Source organism: Typopeltis vanoorti, chromosome 22 (assembly GCF_054136105.1).
Source record: "Typopeltis vanoorti isolate ZY-2024b chromosome 22, IOZ_Tvanoo_1.0, whole genome shotgun sequence".
Taxonomy (NCBI): Eukaryota; Metazoa; Arthropoda; class Arachnida; order Uropygi; family Thelyphonidae; genus Typopeltis; species Typopeltis vanoorti.
The window spans coordinates 46,962,880-46,986,588 of record NC_143570.1 but is presented as its reverse complement, the minus strand read 5'-3'; the positions used below and the strand labels follow the sequence as shown (position 1 = coordinate 46,986,588).

Here is a 23,709-nt window from a genome sequence, read left to right as displayed (position 1 = left end):
AAAGGCGGTGTTACAGCAAACTGAAACTAAACTCGACCCAATGTTACTTTTAATGCGTAAGAACTGGAAATTTAAGTGAAAATTTGTCAGCGCTCGTGTATTTTTTATTTATTAAAATAAAGCGATTAAGTTTAAAGAATCTAACCCTCGGAAAATACACAAAAGATTATCTGTAAAAAATATTTAATTTAGCATTTCAGCAGAACGAAAGCACAGACATAAGAGCTATAAGCAAATATAATTCATTAAGCTGCAACTAGAAAAATAGAAACTTAAGGGTCATTTCTAAGATTACATAAACACTACAAGATTAAAGTAAAGAAAAAAAAAATTACACCGCTTCACGGGAATGCAGTTAAAGAACCAGTGAAATACATTCCTTTCATATTGCACAATTCAACATGAAACTGATTTTTAACATCTGGAAGTTTTATTTAAAGAATCTCTTGAAATAAACCGAACTATACTCCATCCAATCATCTCACGTACATACAATTCTAAAACCCAATATTCTTACTGAATGTCAACAAAGAGGGAACAGTCTCATAAAGCCAGTTTCTTTGTGAAGTGATCTCGGTTATAAAATCTTGTTACTGTTATCCTCTTTGTAGTCAAGCGGCGGGCGATCTTGTTTAGTGGAAATGAACAACGCTAGCGGTAAGAATTCTACCAATCAGACATAGAAGAGGTTAAATTCATACAATAAATAGTGCAACATTCTTCCGGAAAAGTAATCTAATAAAATGATTCTGTGAGTCAAACTATTATCAGTATGAAAGTAGAACTCGTATAGAGGAGTTGGTAGTCTTTCTAGCTGTGCTCTAATTTCAATATTTTCATATAATAGAACAAGGCAAATAGCGAATGAGGTGAGTAGGATGTTTTCTCGCTATAGCTTAATAAATTTACTTCAAATACTTGATCTTAAAAAAAATAATTAAGAGCTATGTATCAAAGAACACGCAGTGTTTTAAAAATTAATGTAATGAATTTATCTAAATTATTAATAAGCCCTTTTGGTCGGACAGACCTGGGTTCGATTCCCGTCCACGAGGAGGAGTGGAACCTTTATCTGGTCTCTTTCGACTAAAGATGAGTTAGCTGGTCTCATACAGAGGTAGAGGGTTTTTCGTCCCTCAGAACAGGTCAACCAGCCCTGTGAACACACACGGATCTACAGTCATAAACACTTAAATTCCCATTAGGGGGGTTCAACTCGTCCTAAAAAGGGGACGGGGGAGTCAAGGGAGGAAACTCCATACGAATAAATAAATAAACTAAAATCTCTATTAGAATTTCCAAAAAGATATTGACACTGCAAAGATTCCGGAAAATTCATATTCTAAAGAGCTTAATTAAAGATGTTAAAATAGAGAATAACTTTTAGAAACTAAGTTTCTCTCTATATTTGGCTATAAAATACAGCTGGGCTCATAATATTCTCCATTCTTTAATAATTATTAATAAAGCTTATGGAATACTTTAAATACAGTATTGCAATATAGTCTTTAGAATTGTGCAATACCAACAATATGACGAACGGTGCCAACCGCCGTTCGTCATAGTGTTGGGGAATATTGCACGGGGAATACCCCCCGCTCCCGAGGATACCCGAAACCGTGGATAGTACAGAACCCTATATATACCTATGATAAAGTTTAATTTATAAATTAGGCAAAATAAGAGCTTAATAACTATAATTACAATAATAAAATAGTACAGTTTAATAGTATATATTATTTAAGTTAAGGGATATTAAATCCCACATTGTTTCATAGCCGAATACTATATAAAGTTTGGCGAGTCCAAGTGTAAGCAAATACCTGGATAGTGTAACATCTCACCCAATTGGTAGTGCAACACTGAGGTATATATTATATAGTATATAGGTATATTAAGTATATATTATATTTAATAGTATATAGTTTAATAGTTATAATAGTATAATATACTGCAATAAAAGTCATTTGAATGTGAATGGAATCCCAGCAACCTCAGCATACGTTTTATTTTATAAAGTCGAGAACTTTCACCTTTTTAAAAGGAAGTACTTGACGGCTTCTCTTTGGCATATCCGAATTGTCAGCATCACTACTCTTGCTCTTTGAACCATTAAGTGAAATAAGGGTTACTTGAACACAAGCACTGCGATACCGCGACACTCGATCTGATAACCGATTACTACTTAGAACAACGCGCAATTAAAAACTTATTTCTGAAATTTGCCATTTAATATTATCGGACTGAGATCGACCGCGGATAAGGGGAGAGACTGCGGTATATAGTTATATTGCTATCACTTTCATCGACTTTGGTTTATTTTAGCGAATCTCCAGTCTGTTTGCTTGGTGGGAGATTTTATCTCCCTTAACCAAACAGTCATTAGTTTCAGTTGTTGTAATGAACTTATTAAACGCACTGCATAACTCAAATATCCGTAGATTTTGATTAACTTTAGTGATAGAAAAAGTTTAGTGATTGCTTTACAAAAAAAAGTATGCAACACATGCAAAAACTATTAGAGTTTAATTAATCAAGGCCACGGGCTGCTTTTGCCGAGTTTCACGTGAACGTCCTCGTCTTCAAAATTCCTTGCAGATCAACTTGATTCAAGCTTTTTAACCAGATAATCTAATCATCTAAGGAATATCTAAGTTCGTTCTCTTTTTAACAGGTTAAGCATTAAATGTTTGATAAAAATTAATTGCTATTAAGTTATATATCGTATATACATACAAGAGAAACGTTATCATAATAGAAGAAAAGCGACGATAGTAAACACAATGGCTTTAGGCTTAGGGCTTTTATAATATTTAATTAGGGCTTTTCTGAAGGAACAAAACTTGGGTTATTAATCACAACTTCTGTTCACAATGAACGGTTGAAATATTTCTAATATGCACTTAAAACCTAATAAACAAAATAAGCATGTCGTGATGCAGTTCACTTTTCTATTCTAATTTCATTGACTTTGCATTGCTAGGCGACAGCAAGTATTGCGATAGGTATAAAAGGTCGCCTATAAACAGAACACTATAGAAATTAAGCGAACTTTTTTTTACCACATATTAAAGAATTCAACTTCAGCTTAAAAGATTAATGGTTAGTCAGTTGTGGTCACCCATAAAACATCTAAACGGACCACGTCTTACAGCATTCGCAGTGTTCATTAAGCATTCACTTAATATATGAAATACGAACCTTGACTAGAATTTTTATAAGAGGGCTTTATCATCTAATATTACTGTAATCTATGTAGAGAAGCATTAGCAAAAAAAGAAAGTTCTTTCCATACCAATAAAGGTTCAGCTCAAAGTTGTTACTTAGAATTCACGTGCGCTTGAATAATGCATCTGTTATCTCCCATAAACTTTCACGCCACAATTAAGTTCGCGTGATTTATTTAGCTTCTATTTTAAAATCGTCTACACATTTCATTTGAAACAATCAATATCTGATTCATTAAGACCACATGAAAAGCGCCGAGCATATCTCGTGGGCTTTAACCCGGTTGGATATTTAACATTTGAATGAAGCCGAGGATTAATCGAGATGATGGAATTGTCTCGTTTTTTTAAACATCTTTATTAATGGCTAATTTATATTTCAGGAGAAATTTTCCTCATTCTTAAGATTCTTGCAAGTGAAGATGGAGCCATCGCAGCAAACTGATTTGTTACGTTTTTTTATTATACTTTACTCAATTTCAGATTACTGAACACAAATTGTAAAGGTCTTTTTCAGGGGGGGAGGTTAATACTATGTAGTATTTTTATGATGGGAATTCCTCACTTTTAACGATTGAATTTTGCTTGCCAGTTTGGTCAAGAAAATCGACTTTTGAATTTTCATAGGCGAGTTTGTTTTTCAAAGGAAAATAAAATGAGTATTTAGTATCTGAGAGATTTTTCCTTCCCATCTATTTTTGGAAACAGACCAATTATTCAAAGATAAATTCTTAGGGGAAAAAAGCGTACATGAAATCTTCGCAATTCTGAACACAGTGATCACAGAAATGTAGGAATATCACTGAAGAAATTAACTCCATGTACAGAAAATATCAGTTATGCAAAACCGTAAACTTTTTTTTTAAAAAAGGTCCCTGTTAGATTTTAAACTATAACCTGCTTTTAATTCTACACTTTTATTCGTGAAATGTCATGTAGGAACGTAAGTACTGATTCTGGTATCATTTGTTACTTTAAAAAACAAATATAGCGAGATTGTCAAAAAGCAGCACTGTTAAATTAATGTGTACAGAATTTTTCATGATTTTGTTCTTATATATATACAGGATAAAATGTGCAAGGAAAAATAAGCAAAAAAACTTACATATAACATCGGTTAAGTCTACAGGCTGGTGCGGCTTCATATGGAAGAGCGCTGAAATCAGGAGGAAACCAACACTGACAACAGGAAAAGTCAGCGGCCGCCTGTCTAAGTTCTCTATGCAGTACCAGAAGAAGAGTAGGATTAACAAAGGCATGGACAAAAGCCACATGAAGCGTAATCTCATAGGTAAAAGAGGGACTAGCCACTCCCGGTTGGATGAGGATGACTACAAAAAGAGGTCCCCAAAAGAGTATGTAAGCTACCAGGATGATCACAAACATCTTCACACGTCGGATTCCTTCCTGCTCTAAACGATGAATGTAGCTCTGAATGTGCTGCGATTCGCATAGCTCGCGGTCAGATCGCACGGATATCATGGTTGTCACCAATCCTGCAATGCGGAGCGCCTCCAAGTTGGATCGTGTCAAATCCTTGTACAGCTTCCGGAGGTGGACCCCGGTCAGCACAACACATAAGACATTCACGGTCACCCAAAGAACGTTGAGCACGTAGTGACGTACGGGACCGAACACCATCGGACATGCATTGACTTGACCTCCTCCATCTCGAGATGTTGACAGGGCTCCACTGAGGAATGTTGGTCCGAGGTTTATCGTGAAACTAGCAAACCAAATGATAAATAATCCAAAAACAATACACTGAGGGCTGTCCAGGACTGCATGATTGTTGTCGGAAGACCCCGTCCATAGTCCCTCAGAGCCGGTGATTGAAGCTTGTTCTTGATCTGGGAGCAAGGGTGCGTCGTTAATAACGGACGTTAGGATGTTGACAGTAGATACGGTGACTAGCAGAAGGAAAGCAGTTTCAACAATGGAACACCTTGGCAATCGTTGACACACTAGAACACTGACACCTAGTGGCACAAGAAGACTCGCTCGAGCACAATCCACCAACCCTTGATGAAATAGTAATCCTTGAGACCATCTGCATATAAAAACATTAAGTATTAATTGCTAGCGTACTTCACATCAGTGCAGTGAGACATAAAACTTAAAATAGTACATAACAAATCACATACACAAAGACATTTACAAAAGTAACGTGAATTTACTCCTTAATAAAAATATTGCCATATCTCCTTGCTTATGATAAAAGTCCAGTTTATACTCTTGAGAAAACATTTCGATAAGAGTTCCTCTTAAGATTTCAGAAGCGACTGAATTGCAAATGGTATGAGAACTTAATATTTTTAAATATCTTTAAAAATATACTATATTCACTATACTTGAGAAAATAACTTAGAGGTTGACTATGATTTAAATGGATTAACGCAGTTAGGAATGCTTTAGATGACTGATATGAAATGTACGACCTGATCAAACTAGATATTGATAAACAATAGATCAATTTGCAAACAAGTTGCTGATAGGAAACTGCACACTCGCCCTATGTGCAGATATATAAGCTATTATTCTATAAAACATTATTGGATCTCTAATAAAATCTATTATTCTTTATATATTTTTTCAAATATTCTCTTAAAAGCTTAGTAAAATATATTACCACTAATACATTTTTTATAGTTTAAATTTACTTAATTGCCAAACATTCAGCCTGGAATAGCAGAAACTCAAATATTAACGGAAGAATACTCAACTCTTATACTACTTCACGAAACATAGCAGTAATAGGACCCACAGAACCCACACACTACGGAGCAACCGGACGTCCTGATGTACTTGATATAGCTATATTAAAAAACATAGCGCACAGCTATCAAATACATGCAGTCAACGAATTAAGTTCTGATCACAATTCCATCATATTGCAACTAGGCACAACACAAGATTTAGCGGAAAATACCTCCACCTTTATTAACTGGAAACAACTTCCCTCAGCCTTCCAGGAAATTCTTGGCCCAGTACCACATATAATATCCACTGAAGACATAGAAAAAGCAGTAAAAACCTTTGAAAAGCAAGTACTAACAGCAGTATGACAGGTAACACGTACAACCAAATAAACTCCCAGAGGACATAAAATGTTTTATCTGAGAGAAAAACAGGTTAAGAAGAAAATATCACAGAACACTGGATCCCATAGATAAGCAGGCAGTTAACAGAGCTAAAATCCAGGTTCGGTATGCCCTAAAGGATCACCGTAACGAACTTTGGAATAACAAAATACACCAATTAAACAGAGGATCAATCATTGTGGAGAATGATAAGATCACTTCGTTCAAAACGTAACACGCTTCCCCCAATCCAAGGAGAATATAGAGTCGCCTACAGTGATAAGGAAAAGGCAGAAGCATTTGTAGACAGCTTAGAAAGACAATGCAGTCCCAATTATGTCAATGTGGATTTAAGCTTCATAAGAAAAATCCACAGTCAAGTGCGTAAAATAACTCAAAACGCCTCACTCCAATCCAACAACAAATCCGTTTCACCAACAGAAATATATGACATCATAAGAAAACTAAACAACAAAAAGGCTCCGGGTCCAGATGGTATAAGGAGCAAGGTGCTCAAGCTACTCCCACGTAAAGGGATTATACATCTGGTAGCCATCACCAATGCCATCCTTCGGCTAAATTATTTCCCAGAGCGATGGAAGCTTGCAGATGTCTTCCTAATTCCAAAACCTGGGGAAAATGCATATTCCACAGAACTATCGGCCTATCAGCCTTCTGTCATGTGTAGGCAAGATAGCCGAACGCGCTATACCAACACGGATTCAAGAAGCAACAGATAACAACCAAGTCATACAAGACGAGCAATTCGGATTCAGAAAACAGCATTTTATGACCCTCCAAATTTACAGAATCATTGAATACGTCACCCAAGGGTATGAATGGCACCAACATTCTGGCGCAGTCTTCTTGGACATAACACAAGCATTTGATAGAATTTGGCATCATGGTCTAATTTTTAAGCTACACCAAGTAGGAATTCCAATACCACTAGTTCTACTTATCAAATCATATCTCAGTAACAGAAAATTTAAAATAAAACTGAATGGAATCAGATCCACAGAAAGGAGAGTCATGGCAGGAGTCCCACAAGGCTCTCTGCTATCTCCCCTACTCTTCTCCATATACATGGCGGATCTCCCCAAGTTATCCCCCATCCATCACCGCTCTCTATGCCGACGACATATCATAGCCAGATCCCTCTGTCCACATCTGGCCACAAACAAGCTACAGAGAGCAGCCAACGAATTAGAGGCCTGGTACACCAAATGACGCATTGCCATTAATCCAGGAAAAAGCTCTGCAGTACTTTTCATCGGACATAAAGCAGAACCGAACAAAAGCATACAAATGTTTGAAAAAATCATCCCTTGTCACAACTCTACCAAATATCTAGGAGTTCATCTTGACAAACGCCTAAATTTCAAGACACACATAAATAGTATCTCCACCAAAGAAAGTTAGACAATAGCACAATTATATCCACCCTTGAATAGAAAGAGCTTCCTAAACATAAATAACAAAATCCTCCTCTATAAATCAGTAATAAGACCACAACTCACTTGAGCATTACCAACTTGAGGACACACAGCTAAAAGCTACATCAACAGATTATAGACGATCCAGAACAAATGCCTAAGAATGGCATTTAATGCCCCATGGTTCATGAGAAACCTCCAGTTACACCAGAAGCCAACCTTCGAGATATCAAGACCTACATGACAGGCATTGCAGAAAAATTCTTCACAGACAGATAATCACCCAAATCAACTAATTCAACAGGAAGCAGACTATAAATCCTCAGATAATTTCAAACATAAAAAGCCAAAATCCTCCATCGCAAGATAAAGCTAATACAGCTTACAATGCTCACAATGAGCGGGTAATTTACCCACAATAATCCTCTCATACGCAAGCTAAAATCAGATGAAGGGATAAAGAGTCAAGGAGTCGGTCCATCTCCCAAAGAAGTTCAGTTGTAATCGTTAATGTGCGAGCAATTTATTCACACAAATGCGGTATTTAGACATGTAATCTTAGTTATAGCGAATGTAGTATGAATTCATTGCTATTCTATTATACTGAGATGGATTATACCACTCGTTTATCTTGGGTATTATAAGGAAAACTGTTTCCGGCTGCTGTTAGCTGGTTATTTGGATTCCTCCTTTCTGATTTTGATAACACTACAAAAAACGAACGCTTCCTGTTCACCGATGTTTTAATTTTCGGAATTTACTTTTATTTTCAAATGATTTTAAGTATGCTAAATTATACGTATTGAATCATTAAGTATTCGTAATATTAAAGTGAATGTTACAGAAGCTCAGGGATATAATCCTTTCAATAATAGAAATCACTCAACTTAATTTCCTGTATGTATTACACTAAAAATATCGGGTTGAACAGGTAATACCAAACAATCCGATTTTATGAGCATTATAATGACATCAGCTTTTAGATGTCATCCTGAGGAAGTAGTTGGCTGTTAAAACTAACATTAAAATGTAACGTTGTAATCAATGCATAGGAAATTCCGTAGGCTCCTTTGTGCTCATTAATATGCAAATAAATATTTTACATTATTGTATCATAACAATATCTTTAACATCCATGTCGTTTGCTTGATGCTATGATTCCTCACCGAAATAATTATTCATAATTTGCCTCAACATTATTTTAAGTAATACACATATCGAATTTATGATGCTAAACCTAAGTAATTATATATATTAATCCTCCTTTATGCATGCACTAAGTGCACACACATTACCCATTTGTCACAGATAACTGCACTTAGCCCTGACCATTGATATTTGTATATATAGCAAAATGTCCATACTATCCCGAATTTGAAGCAATTTACATGAACTTTAAAGGTTAGTGATCCACATTATCGTGCATCTGCAGTCCTGATGAAGTAATCATAGTTGACGTCAATGTTTGATCATTTTTGAAACATGTATGGTGGAGCGTTGCATTTAATGCAGCGCTATGTTGTTTTGTTGAAGGATAACCTATATCCAAGAACAGTTAACAAAGACTCTAACGAAACATCAGTTTTTTTATCGTTTTATTTTTGCTCTGTACTATACAGGTATGAAAGTCAAGCTTAACACGCATGCGCAGGAATTGCCTGTTACGTTGTCCTAATGTTTCTATTTACAATTAAACTAATTCTCTTCTGATCAGTAAAATTAGCCACAGAATAAATTACATTAGTTATTTTTTGTTTTTTCAAATGAGCATTTCCGTGTAACGGAAAAGCAACAACGGATACAACTAATTTCCAAGTAAAGAATATGAAATCTTTTCTTACAAGAGAAATTAAAAGGTGATCGATACGACTTAATCTTTGCTAATGAGAAGCTATAGAAAATTCTGCCGAACACAACTGCTTAAAGAGGTATTCAACCGAAACTAAATGGGCAATGAGTGCCTTAAACAAGAGGACTTAATTGTGAAAATATGATAATTAAATTTGATTACAGTAAGCTGTTATTGATTTTCAGTTTAAGTAAGGAGAAAAACATAGTGCATCTATTGGAAAGGATGTTAAACTCGTTCAAATTGTAATCGTGACTGTTCTATTTTAGGGACTTCTTCCGAGAGTGCACGTCAACGCCCGCACCTAACTAATGCCTATATGAGATTTCATTTAACTAATGACAGTGGGTAGATAATTGTTTGCAACTTCTTCAAGACAGCAATATGTCACAGGTTACACTATTTAGTTACAATTGCTTCATGATGCACTAACTTGTCGTCTTAGTAACCACAATCAAGGAAAGAAATACATGTTTTGAAGCTATTTTGAAATTCGTTTACAACAGCTATCCCCTTGTTTCATAGCTATTGTAATGAACTTATTCAAAATTTAATTAGCTATCGTATTATTTCATACCATTCATATTATCGTACAATAAACTTCTCTCAAAATTTAATTAGCTAGCGTATTATTTCATACCATTCAAATTATCGTATAATAAACTTCTCTCAAAATTTATGTAATAAATAGATTAATTACATCGTTAACATTAACATTTCTGGCTAGATGGGTGAAGCAAAATTGCTTTTCATATTCCCCTTTGTCTTGTAATGAAAGAACTTTGGATGGAGTGTTTGTGAGATATATGCTCGTCCATTGAGGGCAGTGAAGTTAGTTGTGTTCAGCTGAACTTAATATAGACTTTGGTCTTTTATATATTTGTCCTTATAGTCCTTATAAGGACTGGCTTAAAGGGGCGAAGCAAGAATGCTTTTCATCTTCCCCGTTATCTGTAGAGGACAGTGTAGGGATAAGGTGTTATTGAGCTATTAAAGCTCTGATCATGGCAGGAGGGTAACAGGAATAGCCGAGCCTCAGTTAGAACTTCATTGGCTATAGGATTGCCATCCATTACCCTCCAAAGGTATTAATCACCGCATCTCACGGTGGATTCCTTCCCTACCTGCTCTTTATATATATATATTTATTGCATCTGGATCAAATGAAATTGATAAGAGTGTGTCGTCTGACATCTCTAGAGAACCAAAATTTAAAAATAAATCATATTTTTAATACTAAAAGAAGCCAAAACTCTAGGATTACGATGGATTTCGATCCGAGTTTCGTACTCGGCTGTAGAATAATACGGGATTTACCATCTCCTTTAAATCATATGTTTTGTTTACATGAACATATAAACCATATAGTCCCCATGGGGGCTTGTGACTTGCAGGCATGGGCATGGCTAACCCGGGGTCCCATTGCTAAGTATGATCTACTTCAAAGCTTTTGGTCATACTTTTCCCTAACTCTTCCACTTCCTGATTATACCCTCACACTAAAATTGTTCCTAATGAGGATTCTTTACTTAAAACTTTCTGTCTGTCTCTTTTCTTGTTTACTAACCTCAGGAGGAGGTCCTCCATTCTCCCTGAAGCTATTAGAGTACTCGAGGGCTAGGGGTGTTTCCTCCTATTTCAACTAACCACTAATAGTTATAGTAGTGGGCAGCAGCGCTACTTGTATTAACCACCACATTACATTCCCAAGTAAAAGCAGCAATGGAAGTTAGGAAACAAATCCAAAGATACAAACCAATAAGATGAAACCTTGAAAAATTAAAGAGTAAAGAAAGGATACCAAGAGGTAACTGAAAAAGGTTTAGAAACTCTAAAAGGTTTAGAAATCAACAAATTCTGCGAAGCCGAATATATGAGATTTTTGAAAGTCCTTTTTAGGACTTCCAGGGTAACAAATGGCAATGCTGTAGCCAGTGAAGTTTTAACTGAGGCTCGGCTATTGCCGTTACCCAGCCATGACTAGAGCTTTTTAGCTCAATAACACTCCATCCACACAGATTTTCTTCATTAAGATGACGGGATAAAGAGTCAAGGACTCAGTCCATCGCCCAGTTCTTTTAAGAACTTTAAGAACAAATTCTGCATTTTTCAATAATTGATTTGATGAATTTGTAATTAACTCTTAATCATATTCCATTGGTTTTAAATATTATTCTGACTATTTATGTTTTCTGGAATGTTATGATCAGTTGCCTCTTGGTATCCTCTCTTTACTTCTTTACTTTTTAATTTTTCATCTTATTGGTTTGTATCTTTGGATTTGTTTCCTATGTTTCAGTTCTGTTTTCATTAAGGCAAGGTTATGGTCACTACTAATGTCGGCACCTGGATAGCTTTTGCAATTTTTTATTTGGTTTCTGTATCTTTTCTTGACCAATATATAATCTATTTGAATCCCCAGATGTTTGTTCTTATAAGGACTGGCTTAAAGGGGCGAAGTAAGAATGCTTTTCATATTCCCCGTTATCTGTAGTGGACAGTGTAGGGATAAGGTTATTGAGCTATTATTAAAGCTCTGATCATGGCAGGAGGGTAATAGCAATAGCTGAGCCTCAGTTAGACCTTCATTAGCTACAGCATTGCTATCCATTACCCTCCAAGGGTATTGGATTCAACAATCAATACCCCAGATGTTTGTTAAGTTCTTAAAAGAACTGGGCGATGGACTGAGTCCTTGACTCTTTATCCCGTCATCTGAATGAAGAAAATCTGTGTGGATGGGGTTTTATCGAGCTAAAAAGCTCTAGTCATGACTGGGTAACGGAAATAGCCGAGTCTCAGTTAAAACTTCATGGGCTACAGCATTGCCATTTGTTACCGTGGAAGTCCTAAAAAGGACTAAGATCTTCCCTCTATGTTTGTTGATTTCTAAAAGGTTTAATGTAATTTTAATATCGATATTAAATTATGGTGTATTATTTTATTTAACAATTAATATTAAAAATAAATTAATTTTTTTAAACTTAATTAAAAATTTTATTTTTATAATTTAATTTAATATCTAATTTATACTATAAATATCAATGTAGCTTCTGTAACATCTCTACTCTAAATTGGCAGAAAATTATACATTTAGATTCCAGTCGCCAACCGAAGAAACTATCAAGATTTTCTTAAATCCCCAATTAGTCAATCTTTGGCGAAGGTATATAGTTTTTAGAGGAAACTTGAATTTTTTCTTAAAAAGAAAAAAAAAAACTATCATAGAATCTATTTCACATCTGTTAAACGCTAGATCAGGAACATAAAATGACAGTTATCATCTGAACAATTCTGGTTGCTTTTAAATGGACTGGAAATCCAGGGTTTTAAAAGATATTTCGGAGTTCCTCCTGCTACCTTTACAGAATATAAGTGCGAGTGCATTTATTTACAGCTTATTGTACTTAGTCTCTTAGGTGCTTAACTAGTCACTGGATAACTAGCTATAAATGTAATGTACTAAAAAAGAAACACCATGTTTTAAAAACTATAGGTTCATCTCTGATGCTGTTCCACTTCATTTCCTCACAAGCAATTTCTACATCCTGGCAACACATGTTGGTTTTATTTGGGAGTATGTTGAAGAAAACGTATAGTTTGATGTTAGGATCATCTACTCCCATTTAACTACATCCGACGTTTTTTTTTTTTTGTAATTTAGGGGGACTCCACTTTTAGATTTTAGATACTTTGGATACTTTCTTGTAACCATTAAAATACTATCCTAATGGACTCTCTCTCCTTATACAGAACTTTGATTTTATCTTTTTACATTTTATCGAGTCCTTATATATCTTCGTGTGTGTTGTGATTTCTGATCTTTTGACCATTCAGCACTATCGATTGACAATAAAACATTATTCGTATGTAAGAAGGAAAGAGTAAACAATGCAGAACAAGTATTTGCAGGTAATGCTGGCCATTGCCTCAATATGTAATTTGTTTTTAGATGTATTAAAAAGTAAAGTGTTTTTAATTATAAAAGTTATTTTTTTTTGTTACGGAATAAAGTTTTAGACCTCAGTGTATTGTTATGCAGCATCACTAAAGTGCACACACCCTTTGTTTCCACGAATAAGTCTGATATGTATTTATTACATGAAATGTTACTTAAAGATCGAATTGTGCTTTAAAACCATGTATATGATATAACAAGACCTTGACAATCCGTGACGTATACAGATTATGAGTTCATTTCTATGAAAAATGAAGGATGTTCTGTCGCTTCTGAAAAAAAAAAAAGTTTTACTTCTCCCTGCAAAAGCCGACCGTGTTGCCATGGTTACTTGCAAGAAGATAGTTCCCCTTTCGTCCTGAGTCTGTCTGTCTGGCGCCGCAAATAGTGTTATTAGTAGGTGGGCACGATATATGCATGTCCATTCGTCCCCACTGTCCGCTGTGCAAAGAGTGCCTGCATTCACCTAACTGGCTGCTATCCTGCTGTTCCAAAAACCTGAATCCTTGCTTATGGCCTTTTAGGTCCCTTCTGAAAGATTTATAGTCAGATAAATGTTGCAATATAAATGCATGGTGATGATCCGAGACAATCTTGAAAAGTTTATTTTGCAACAGAATTGTCCAGTGACGTCATTTGTTAACACTAATTCAGTCTTGAGCCATGTGGGCTGTGTCGTTTGTAAAAAAAAAATTGAAGAGACCCTAAAATGGTTATATATTAATATATATAGAAAAATATATTAATCACATGATGCTGAAAGCCCTACGTTATTTAATATCTGAATATTCTAAATCAAGATTTATCGATTACAACCGTCTTCTCTAACTGCTGCCAACAACAACAAAAAAGAAACTGTACTGGTTCAACTATGTACACACATCTGTCATTTAGTCAACCTACTTTTCTATTAATCCGTGTGATGTACGATATTAAAATGCAGTAGTTAACTCTATAACAGCATTTTTACTTGTACAGGATAGTCCATAAGTCACGAAGGTGTTTAAAATATGAATAACGTTTTTGGTTATTCATTTCTTTATTTTATTGTTTTCACGTAATCTAAGGAACATTTGAGAAATTAATCACGGAAAAGATCACAACCCAACAACAAACCAAAATCGTACAAGTTTACTTTGAAAATCAGTATATGATTATTATTAATTGGTCATCACGTTCTCCATATCTGACGGCTCCGACTTCTTATAAGGTTACCTGAAGGAGAAGATGTATGTGAACAAGCCCCAGACAATCTAATATCTGAAGAAGAACCGTTGGCAGATATTAGGGCCCTGCAGCCAGAATTATTAACTGTAATGGAATATGACGTAGAAAAGACAGGTCTTTGTGAAGCCGAATATAGAAAGCGTTTACATGTGGATTTTCTTAACTAATAAAAAATCTCTGGGTTCTGTATTTAAGGGTCGGATGATCAAAATTAAAGTATCTCTGTTTAAGGCCTTGTGCCATCTAATTATCCATATGCTGCGAAATTTTGGAGGAATGCATTGTGTCATACGAAGCAATATCTTAGGGGGGGGGGAAGTAGATCCAAAATTCACTATCAGGAGCGTTGCTAACACTAAATTCCCGTCTACAGTGATGGCATTAAGTTTGTTCCAACGTGCTTTGCGCGTGAAGATGTACTACCTAAACAATTGCAATGCTGTTGCTGCAATCTGCACATTTTGTCGCCTTAACAAATGTCGACGAGGTGCACTATCGCTATAGTGCACCTGCAACGAAGGAATAGTCGTTTAGTTAGACCTAGCAGAGGAGGCAAACCAATCAGTTTCCAACAAGTGCTGTTGTGGAGCAGGCCATGAATAACAGCATTGGTTCATGGAGTGCACGCGCTGTATCAAGGCACGTGGATGTTCCTTACACAACTGGCTGGAAAATTCTACATAGGATTCTGCATTTATATCCATTTTATATACTCCTAACACACGAGATGCGCCCGCAGGACTTTCAAAGTCGACTGACATTCGCTTAACATTCTTTGTCAGAATGAAGTTGGACGCTGCGTGGCCGTGGATGATTTTGTGGGGGAGATGAAGTTCACTTTCACCTGAACGGAGCTGCGAATACTCACAAATGCTGAGTATGGGTTACGAAAAACCCGCATGCACTCCAACAAATTCCTTTGCATTCACCCAAAGTTACTGTCTGGTGCGGGTTTACAACTTTGTTTATCATTGGACCAGTCTTCTTTGAGGACATTCGCCAGTCGAATCCTGTGACCTGCTCATTTACTGCCGAGAAATACGCGATATAATGAATAATTTTGTTGTCCCACAGTTACAGCAATGTCTACAAGGATTCAATCATTTTCAAGCAGATGTGGCACCTCCACACATCGCTCCGAACAGAAGGTTTTTCGAGAACGTTTCACGGAAGCCAGAGAAATCAGTCGTCTGTTTCCCACTGCATGGCCGCATCATTCACTTGATCTAACCCACTGTGACTTCTGGCTCTGGGGATTTCTCAAAGACAGGATTTATCGGGATCATCGTCATAACTTGTCAGCGCTAAAAGACTGCATAACGCAGCATATGGGCAACATCAGTCGCGAATAGCTAGGTTCTGCGGTTCAACACATTGTGCAAAGTGCAGTTTGTAGCATAGAGGTAAGGGCAGCTCATTAAACAGTACAAACTGTGAATGTATATTGGAAGTGAATAAGAATGTGTTATTTATGCCTGTGTCACTTTCTCCTTACACTCACAGACAAATTACTACACCTATATTCGTTACATAATACAACACCCCTGAGGGTACATTTTGGAATTTTTGTCATATTCGCTTCGGCCTGACGCATAATATATTCCTGCAAATATTTCGCAGCACACGAAGCAATAGGTGGCGCTTCAGAGGGCTTTAAAGAGCAATACTTTAATTTTGATCACGATGTATGTGTTAGCGGCAAAATTTGCACTTCTATACTCAATAATAAAACGATAACCAAAGAATTCTTACCGCTTACTATTCTTGTAAATCCTTAAAACAGTTATGTTAATTTCCTGTTAGTTAAAAAATTAAGTAACAAAGTATGTGAGCCTACTTGAATTTTTGTCTCACGGCATCAATTTGTTAAGAATTCTGAAGCTATTGTATTTGAGAGTGATGTCAGACAAAAGGGCCTATTCATGGCTTATGAAAGAACCCATTTTATTCCTAATTCGAATTCTAGTTCTTGTCTCCTCCCATGAAGGTCTCAATGATTTGGAAAGTCTGTACGACAAATAGAATTAAGAGACGGTGTGGTGTTGCAATTTAATTATTATTTGGTAGTTGCTATGTCGGCTCAGATCTTCATGGCCTAATCATTCAATCAACGGTAACTAGGCTATTTAACTGGAACTGATTAATCTGATAATTTCAGTAATAATGTTTCTTGCACACGCACATCATATAAATGAAATCCTGCTATAAGGAATAACTTCCTCAGTTCGCTTAGAATGAAGTTTTGTTAGGTTTCTCAGAGACGTTTGTTTTCTCTTCCTAAAGCAATATTCATGTTTTAAAAGGTTTTAGCGATGAAAGTTAGATTATTTTTAATGTTTTTGCTTCTTTGCAACTACTTTTGTATATATTAGTTTTTCGCAATCACGAAAGAAAATATACTACGGCTCTGTTTTGTGTTTTCTTTAAGAAAAAAACGAAAACGTCGATTTAAAAATTTATGTAAACGGAGCAGCCTATATGAAGCGTTATAAATAAAGAAAACACTTCTATAAAGGAAGAACAAGCTAGTATTGAACATCGATAAATGAATCGAATTTAATTACATTTATTTCGTGAACAACTGCACTTTCAAAGAAGACTTCGCTTCTTCCATCTTTTATTACTCTGAAATAGCCTAATGATTTATATAAAAGAAAACAGATTTTTGCGGTGAAAAATAATTAAAATTCAAACACTTCAAATGAAAATAGTTACATTTGAAAGTCTACATTCTTGCATACTAAACGCAGTCCATAACTTGTCATCTACTAATTACGTTTAGGAGAATGCGCACTGCGTTCATTCATTGATGGGATGAAGTTTGATATCACTTGACAAGGGAAGTAGAAAAAAATCATAATTCATGACCCCCATAATTTGGCTATCGCAATATATTTTAGTTGGAAAATTGTCCTCTTATTAAAAGAAAGTAGTAGTCTAAAAGGTCATAAGTGAATGGAAAAAGAGAACCTCAGTTTAAGTTCGTATTTTTAGTTAGGAAAGGTAGCGAAGTTTGTAACCCTCTCACGCAATGAATCCAATTGTTTAATGTTATGAAGAACTTTATAGGACGAAAATATTGGACGAAATTTCGTATTCGACAGGCGATTTTCAGTTGGTCTTATTTTATATCCTGTGACCGAGAATTTACATTTGACGTTGAATGATTTTTTTTTCAAACTTTTCATGAAAGTAACAAATAATCAAAGTGAACCATAAAAATTATGGTTTACAAATGTTGCTTTTTATACGGATTCTATTGATGATATATCACTATTGTATATATAACATTTAAAAAAAATTAAAAATATATATCTTATGAGTTAAAATTTAATTTAATTAGTAAAAGTAACTAATTTTTAAATATACTTTTACATATTAAACGATAAACGACTACTAATTAACGACTGAATTGCCTATTGCCTTCTTATTTTAGCAAGTCAGTACTTGCCGTCAAATTGGACTAAACAAAACAACTTAAGTACATTTCAAATCAGTTTTTTTTTTTTTTTTTCCGATGCCGTTCAAATTGGAGATGGCTTATTATGTAGTTAAGATTATCAGGAGAGTAGCTGCTCGACAGGATAGACAGACTTTGCTAATATTTGTGCAACAACGCTAAACAGAAGTTAAGTATCTGGTCAACACTGCGCTGTGAATATGTTCATTTGAGTCTGCAGATCAGCGGTGTCCAACTACGCGTCCTTTTGGAGCCATAATAATTCAGTAAGACTCAGAAGAGTCTTTCTCAGAAGAACCCTTCACCGATGCAATGGTATTAGGATGAGTGTGCGCATGGTGAAGCTGTAACGAGCTTGTAAGAACTGCTTTTGACTAATTACACACCTAATTTTAAAGAGAATACTAAGAAAATGGATAGGAGGGCCTCTACTAGTACACAACTAAAATTTGTTTCGACTTATTCTAATTGTTCAAAGAAGACTTCATTTAATGTGTTTCGAATCGAACTTTTTTATTGCAGTAAATTTTATTGACCCTGTTTTTCTCTCTCTTCTCTTTTTATTTTGTTCCTCTTTTTTTTTGTTGTCTCCCCTTCTCTTTTTATTTATTTTTTCCTGGTAGATCGTGAAGAGCCACGTGATGTATGGACGCAAGCCGCATGCGAACCACGTTGTGGCTACCCCTGCTATTGATTCAACAGCCATAATTGCAAATGCTCATGCAATGCATAGGGATCACTTAGGCATTATTCGTTAAGGCGTGCTGTGGATTTATATAAGTTTAGATGTACGCCATGGTGATGAATCTCATATTCAGTGGCTATGCTCTTCTCTCAGGACTGATTACGCTTATCATCATCTATCGTTCCTTTCCAAGCGTATATATCCCGCCACATTTATGTGATGATAACTGTACTATATATATATATATATTTTTTATTTTTTTTTATTTATTTATTTTTTTTTTTCGTGTATGGAAATTTATATGCAAGTCTGATGTGTGCTATAGTTACAACTATAACGCATGTAATTTCTACAGATAACTTCCGCTAATTGCAACACAAAGATAGCGATATTAATGCCTTTTTTGCCGAACTGATTTCCCACACTGTGAATAAGATCACTATATCCGTACACAACTCTCCACCGCGTGATAAGATAAAGAGTTATGTACAAAGAAAAAAGCAATAGTCCCAGCATTTATGGTTGACAAAATATTCGTGAAATACGCAAAAATACTTATAATCTCGTTATTAATGTCTTAACTGATTTGAAGTTAAGCAATTGAGATGTTTAGAAAAATATATCAGAAATGAACTTTGGCAATCTTTATCTGTATGCAGGTCTCAAAAGAAAAGACTGTTTTCATAGGTCTCATACTCAGATGGTGACCTGGGAGAGAGAAAGTCCGAAACATTTGTGATTTGTGTCTATAATTCCATTTTGTTGGAAGATCTAGGTTCGACTCCTCATCTAGATGTCATAATGACTTTTCAAATGAAAGTTATCCGTTTACTCCAGGAAACTGATTTTTCATCCAGTAAATCAGATAAACTGCACAAAAAATGCCCAAGTAACAGACATCCACGAGTTTTAGTCTTAATTGCTGAGACTGAAATTTCTAAAAAACATCAACATCGAAAACTTTTTTTTTCGGATCTCCAAAATATTAACTGGGTCCAAAATCATCTAAAAATATCGCTGATCTTCACTTAATCTTAATGACTATATATTAATCATCACCTTTGTATATTGACTTAACTTAGTTCTGTCAAATGAATATGGTCATTTAGTTACTCATATCTAATTTTACATCTATGTAATAATCGCTTTGTTGATATAGTATTTTTATAGAAATTTTTATCTACTGTGCCCAGGGAAAATATTGCCTCGAAAGCATTGGTGCTTTCGAGGCAATAGAATGATTTAAGAAACGTAAGGCTCAGGGCTGAGTCGTCACCCCCTGAAAATGGTGAGCACGCATTTGTCAATGCATGAAACCATTGTCAATAACTGCATCTTGTCATTTCATGAAATCATACATCATGATCCCAAGATGCATGTGAAATCCCAGGTAGATCTAGCGCTTAATGGTATGTATATATATATATATACACACACACACACACACATATATATATATATATACCATTAATATTTTTATTTTATTATTTTTTATATATATATATATATATATATATATATATATATATATATATATATATAATTATGTTTTACGTAATTATAAAAGGGTTTTGCAGAAAAATGAAATTAACTTTTATCCTCAAAATATCATTATTTTGAACCATCCGTGTCCAGATTTTGTTATTTCTTTTGCGGTACAAAATATAAGACACAATTAGCAACTGTCATACATTAATACTCAATTAACAACATAAACATTAATAAGAGACATTTTCACAATTTAAAATAGTTATTTAGAATTGACAATATTTATTAATTTGCTTCTTCCTAAGTATCTTTTTATTACTTAAAAATCTTAAAAGGCAAAATAAGAACGCTTTAATGAAAGTGGAAAAAATGAATAATGTCCGCTACTAAATTTTAAAAGCGCATCGGAAAAGCATATTCATGCGCATGCGCTATTGATAAGGTATTAATCATCTGTCAACTTGATCTTGAAGTAGTAGTTGTTTACAGCTCAATGGACTAAGTAGCTTGGAACAATATCTTCACATCGAGTTTAACGTGAGAAAAAAGGGAGAAGATAATTATTTATGGAAATATCGATGTTGTGGGCGTTAATGGCATACCAACACGATCTTTAGATATAAAAAATAACTTTTGACGCTTCTCTAACTTTTTTTTTTTTTTTTTTTTTGAAGTTGTAAATGGAGTTTTATATTCCTTTCTACCCATTTGTTTTTCTTTCACGAAAATTTTGCACTTGTATGTAATTCCAGTCATGTCTTGTAGTGTCTTCTACCGCTGTCAAATTTTTAACATAGAATGGAGCCTTGAGGTTATGCATGATCGACTTTCCAAAGCATAAAAGCTGGAGATATGTGTGTGTGTACACTATTACTTGAAGCCATTTTTCACGACATGGTAACTTGACAGTAGCGGAAATGGAAACGTTCTCGTCAATGATTATTCACCTGTGGCAGAAACGTAAGGCACAACTTGAAAAAATATTCAGACAGAGAGAGAAAGCAGAAATGGAGCAGTAGACAGTAATGAAAATAGTAACGATAACATAAGAAAATAATCGATAATAAACGTGACAGAAATAGTTCTGTATATTTGAAAAAAAAACTGAATGAAAACATGAAAAGAAAACCCAGATAAAGCTGTTTTTCTCCTTCAACTATCAGGCAGAGATGAATTTAATACAATGATTAGCAAATTTTACTCCATTTTTTTTCTTCTTTGGAGTGGCCAAATAATATATGATAAAAATACTGTTAATGTTTCCTTAAAATGTTTTCAAAACAATAAAATTAGGAACCAAATATGCCTTTTGCTAAATATGGCAAAAATGTCACCACCACCAAGCAGTTTTAGTTTTTCAAGTACGTTACTCATTAGAATCAACAAGGGACGAGCTCTGTGGTGTATTGAAAACGAGGGTGCAACGTTTTTAAAAGGGTAAAAATATATATTCCACCTGAAGACGTGACTAAGAACTGCCGATGATTCAGGATGTGAATAATCTGCCCAAACTTAGTACTAGTTTGCTAATTCGCTTCAAGATATGTTAGGATCTTAACAAAATACATAAATATACGCATATAAATGAATGTTAAATGCCTTCCTAGATTATCGATTATTTCTGAACTCTTAATTCTTTGTCAAGGGTTCAAAATTAGTGTGCTGCATTCAATATATTAAAACTCATCTTAAAAAAGACTCCCATTTCAAACGTTAAAGATTATTCTGAGAATCTGCTATGCAATAAAAATATTATCTGATGAAAATATACATTCAAAAACGTCGTAACTGCAATTCTACGTTTAAACGAACAAATTCCCCCATTCAGTTACCTCTGAATTGAGTCACGTTTGCTGGAAAGACCTTTGTTATAATTCCATCTAGGACGTGAAGAACCTCTATGAGGACTTTTCAACTGAAGGTAGGTTAGCCGGTTTCATACGAAGGTGGCAGGGATTTTTCTTCTGGGAAACTCCTTTTTTTCGTTCCGCAACCAGGGCAATAGAACCCACAATTTACAGATGATATAATACTTATAGGCATAGGGCTAACCAGTTTATCCTCGAAATACGGTTGCGAAATCCAATGACACTTGGAAGGTTGTGGGCGCTTAAATGCCATTAGAACCATTAACGTTTACCTTTGACTTCCCGTATTTCGCTCGATATTCTGTGTTTTTACTCAATTTACTTTTACCTAGCTATCTTGAAAATACCTTACGATTAGGTGAAATAATGGATTAAAATATTCAGACTTTGTATTTATGTGTTGTTAAGAGACCATTAAAGTTCTTTATTAACTAACGTTAACGCAACATTACTTGTCACACCTCTCAATTATTGATAAAAACTCAGATTTCAAACGCTTTCCACCCATTCACAATGCTCCAAGCAAAAAATAGTCTTGAAGTCCTAGTAACTACATTATTACACTCCCTTTCCTCTAGTCATGTACTAAAATATATACTCTATATTCATCTATAAACCTTTTAGTAATTCATATATTTTTCATATTCTCTCTTATTTGGCTATCAATCAAATTCTACATTAAACAGGCCACTTGCCATCTTCGTCACTCGCTTCCGGATCCACTCCATTTTCTCATTCGAAACCCAAGTAACTAGATCTGTGTCAAGATATGGCCTCAGCAAAGCCTCATGAAAATAAAGACCTTATGTCGGCTTGTCAGTATGTTCTTCAATAATCGAGTGATCATATAAACTGGCCACCTTTCCATTTTCTTATTATTATTATTTGACACCTCCAGGGAGTCCAAGGACTCATCGAGGGAGAGCATCTACTCTACAACTTAGTCTCCACCGTTAAATCACCAACTGACCGCAACTACACCAACGCCATCTACCACCGAACACCACTGGTATTTCCATAGACAATCACAAACATCCATGCCCACGGCGGGATTCGAACCCGCAGCCTTTTTGCTAGAGAGCAGATACGCTATGCATTCGGCCAACCAAGCCTGCTATTTCGTTACATCTCAAAGTACATAACATTAAAATTTTCCGCATTAAACTGCCTTCTGTCCTCCTTTGCCATACTTTTTGTCTATCTACTTGAATCCCTTTGAGGGTTATATATCGAGTTGAACGATTCCACTACCCAATTTTGCATCATCAGCAAAAACTACATATTTATCTTTGTTATTTCCTCTTCCATAATGAGCAAATTAAGTCATGTTTTTCTTATCGGCATTCAGTTTTTATAGTGCTTTATGTTTTTCAATTTTTTGTGTTTTATTCTCTTTCCATCGTTTGTCCATTACGTATATAATTTATTATT

General features: G+C 35.0%; 1 protein-coding gene across 3 annotated transcripts in view; it reads right to left on the bottom strand.

Annotated features, from left to right (window-relative positions):
* LOC150094397 (uncharacterized) overlaps positions 1-23,709 on the bottom strand; it is a 164,651-nt gene that overhangs the window by 67,821 nt on the left and 73,121 nt on the right. For all 3 annotated transcript variants that reach the window (XM_090412293.1, XM_090412294.1, XM_090412295.1), the window contains exon 3: positions 4,333-5,277. In XM_090412293.1, coding sequence (XP_090268419.1) covers positions 4,333-5,277 — 945 coding nt within the window. The remainder of the gene's footprint in view (positions 1-4,332; positions 5,278-23,709) is intronic.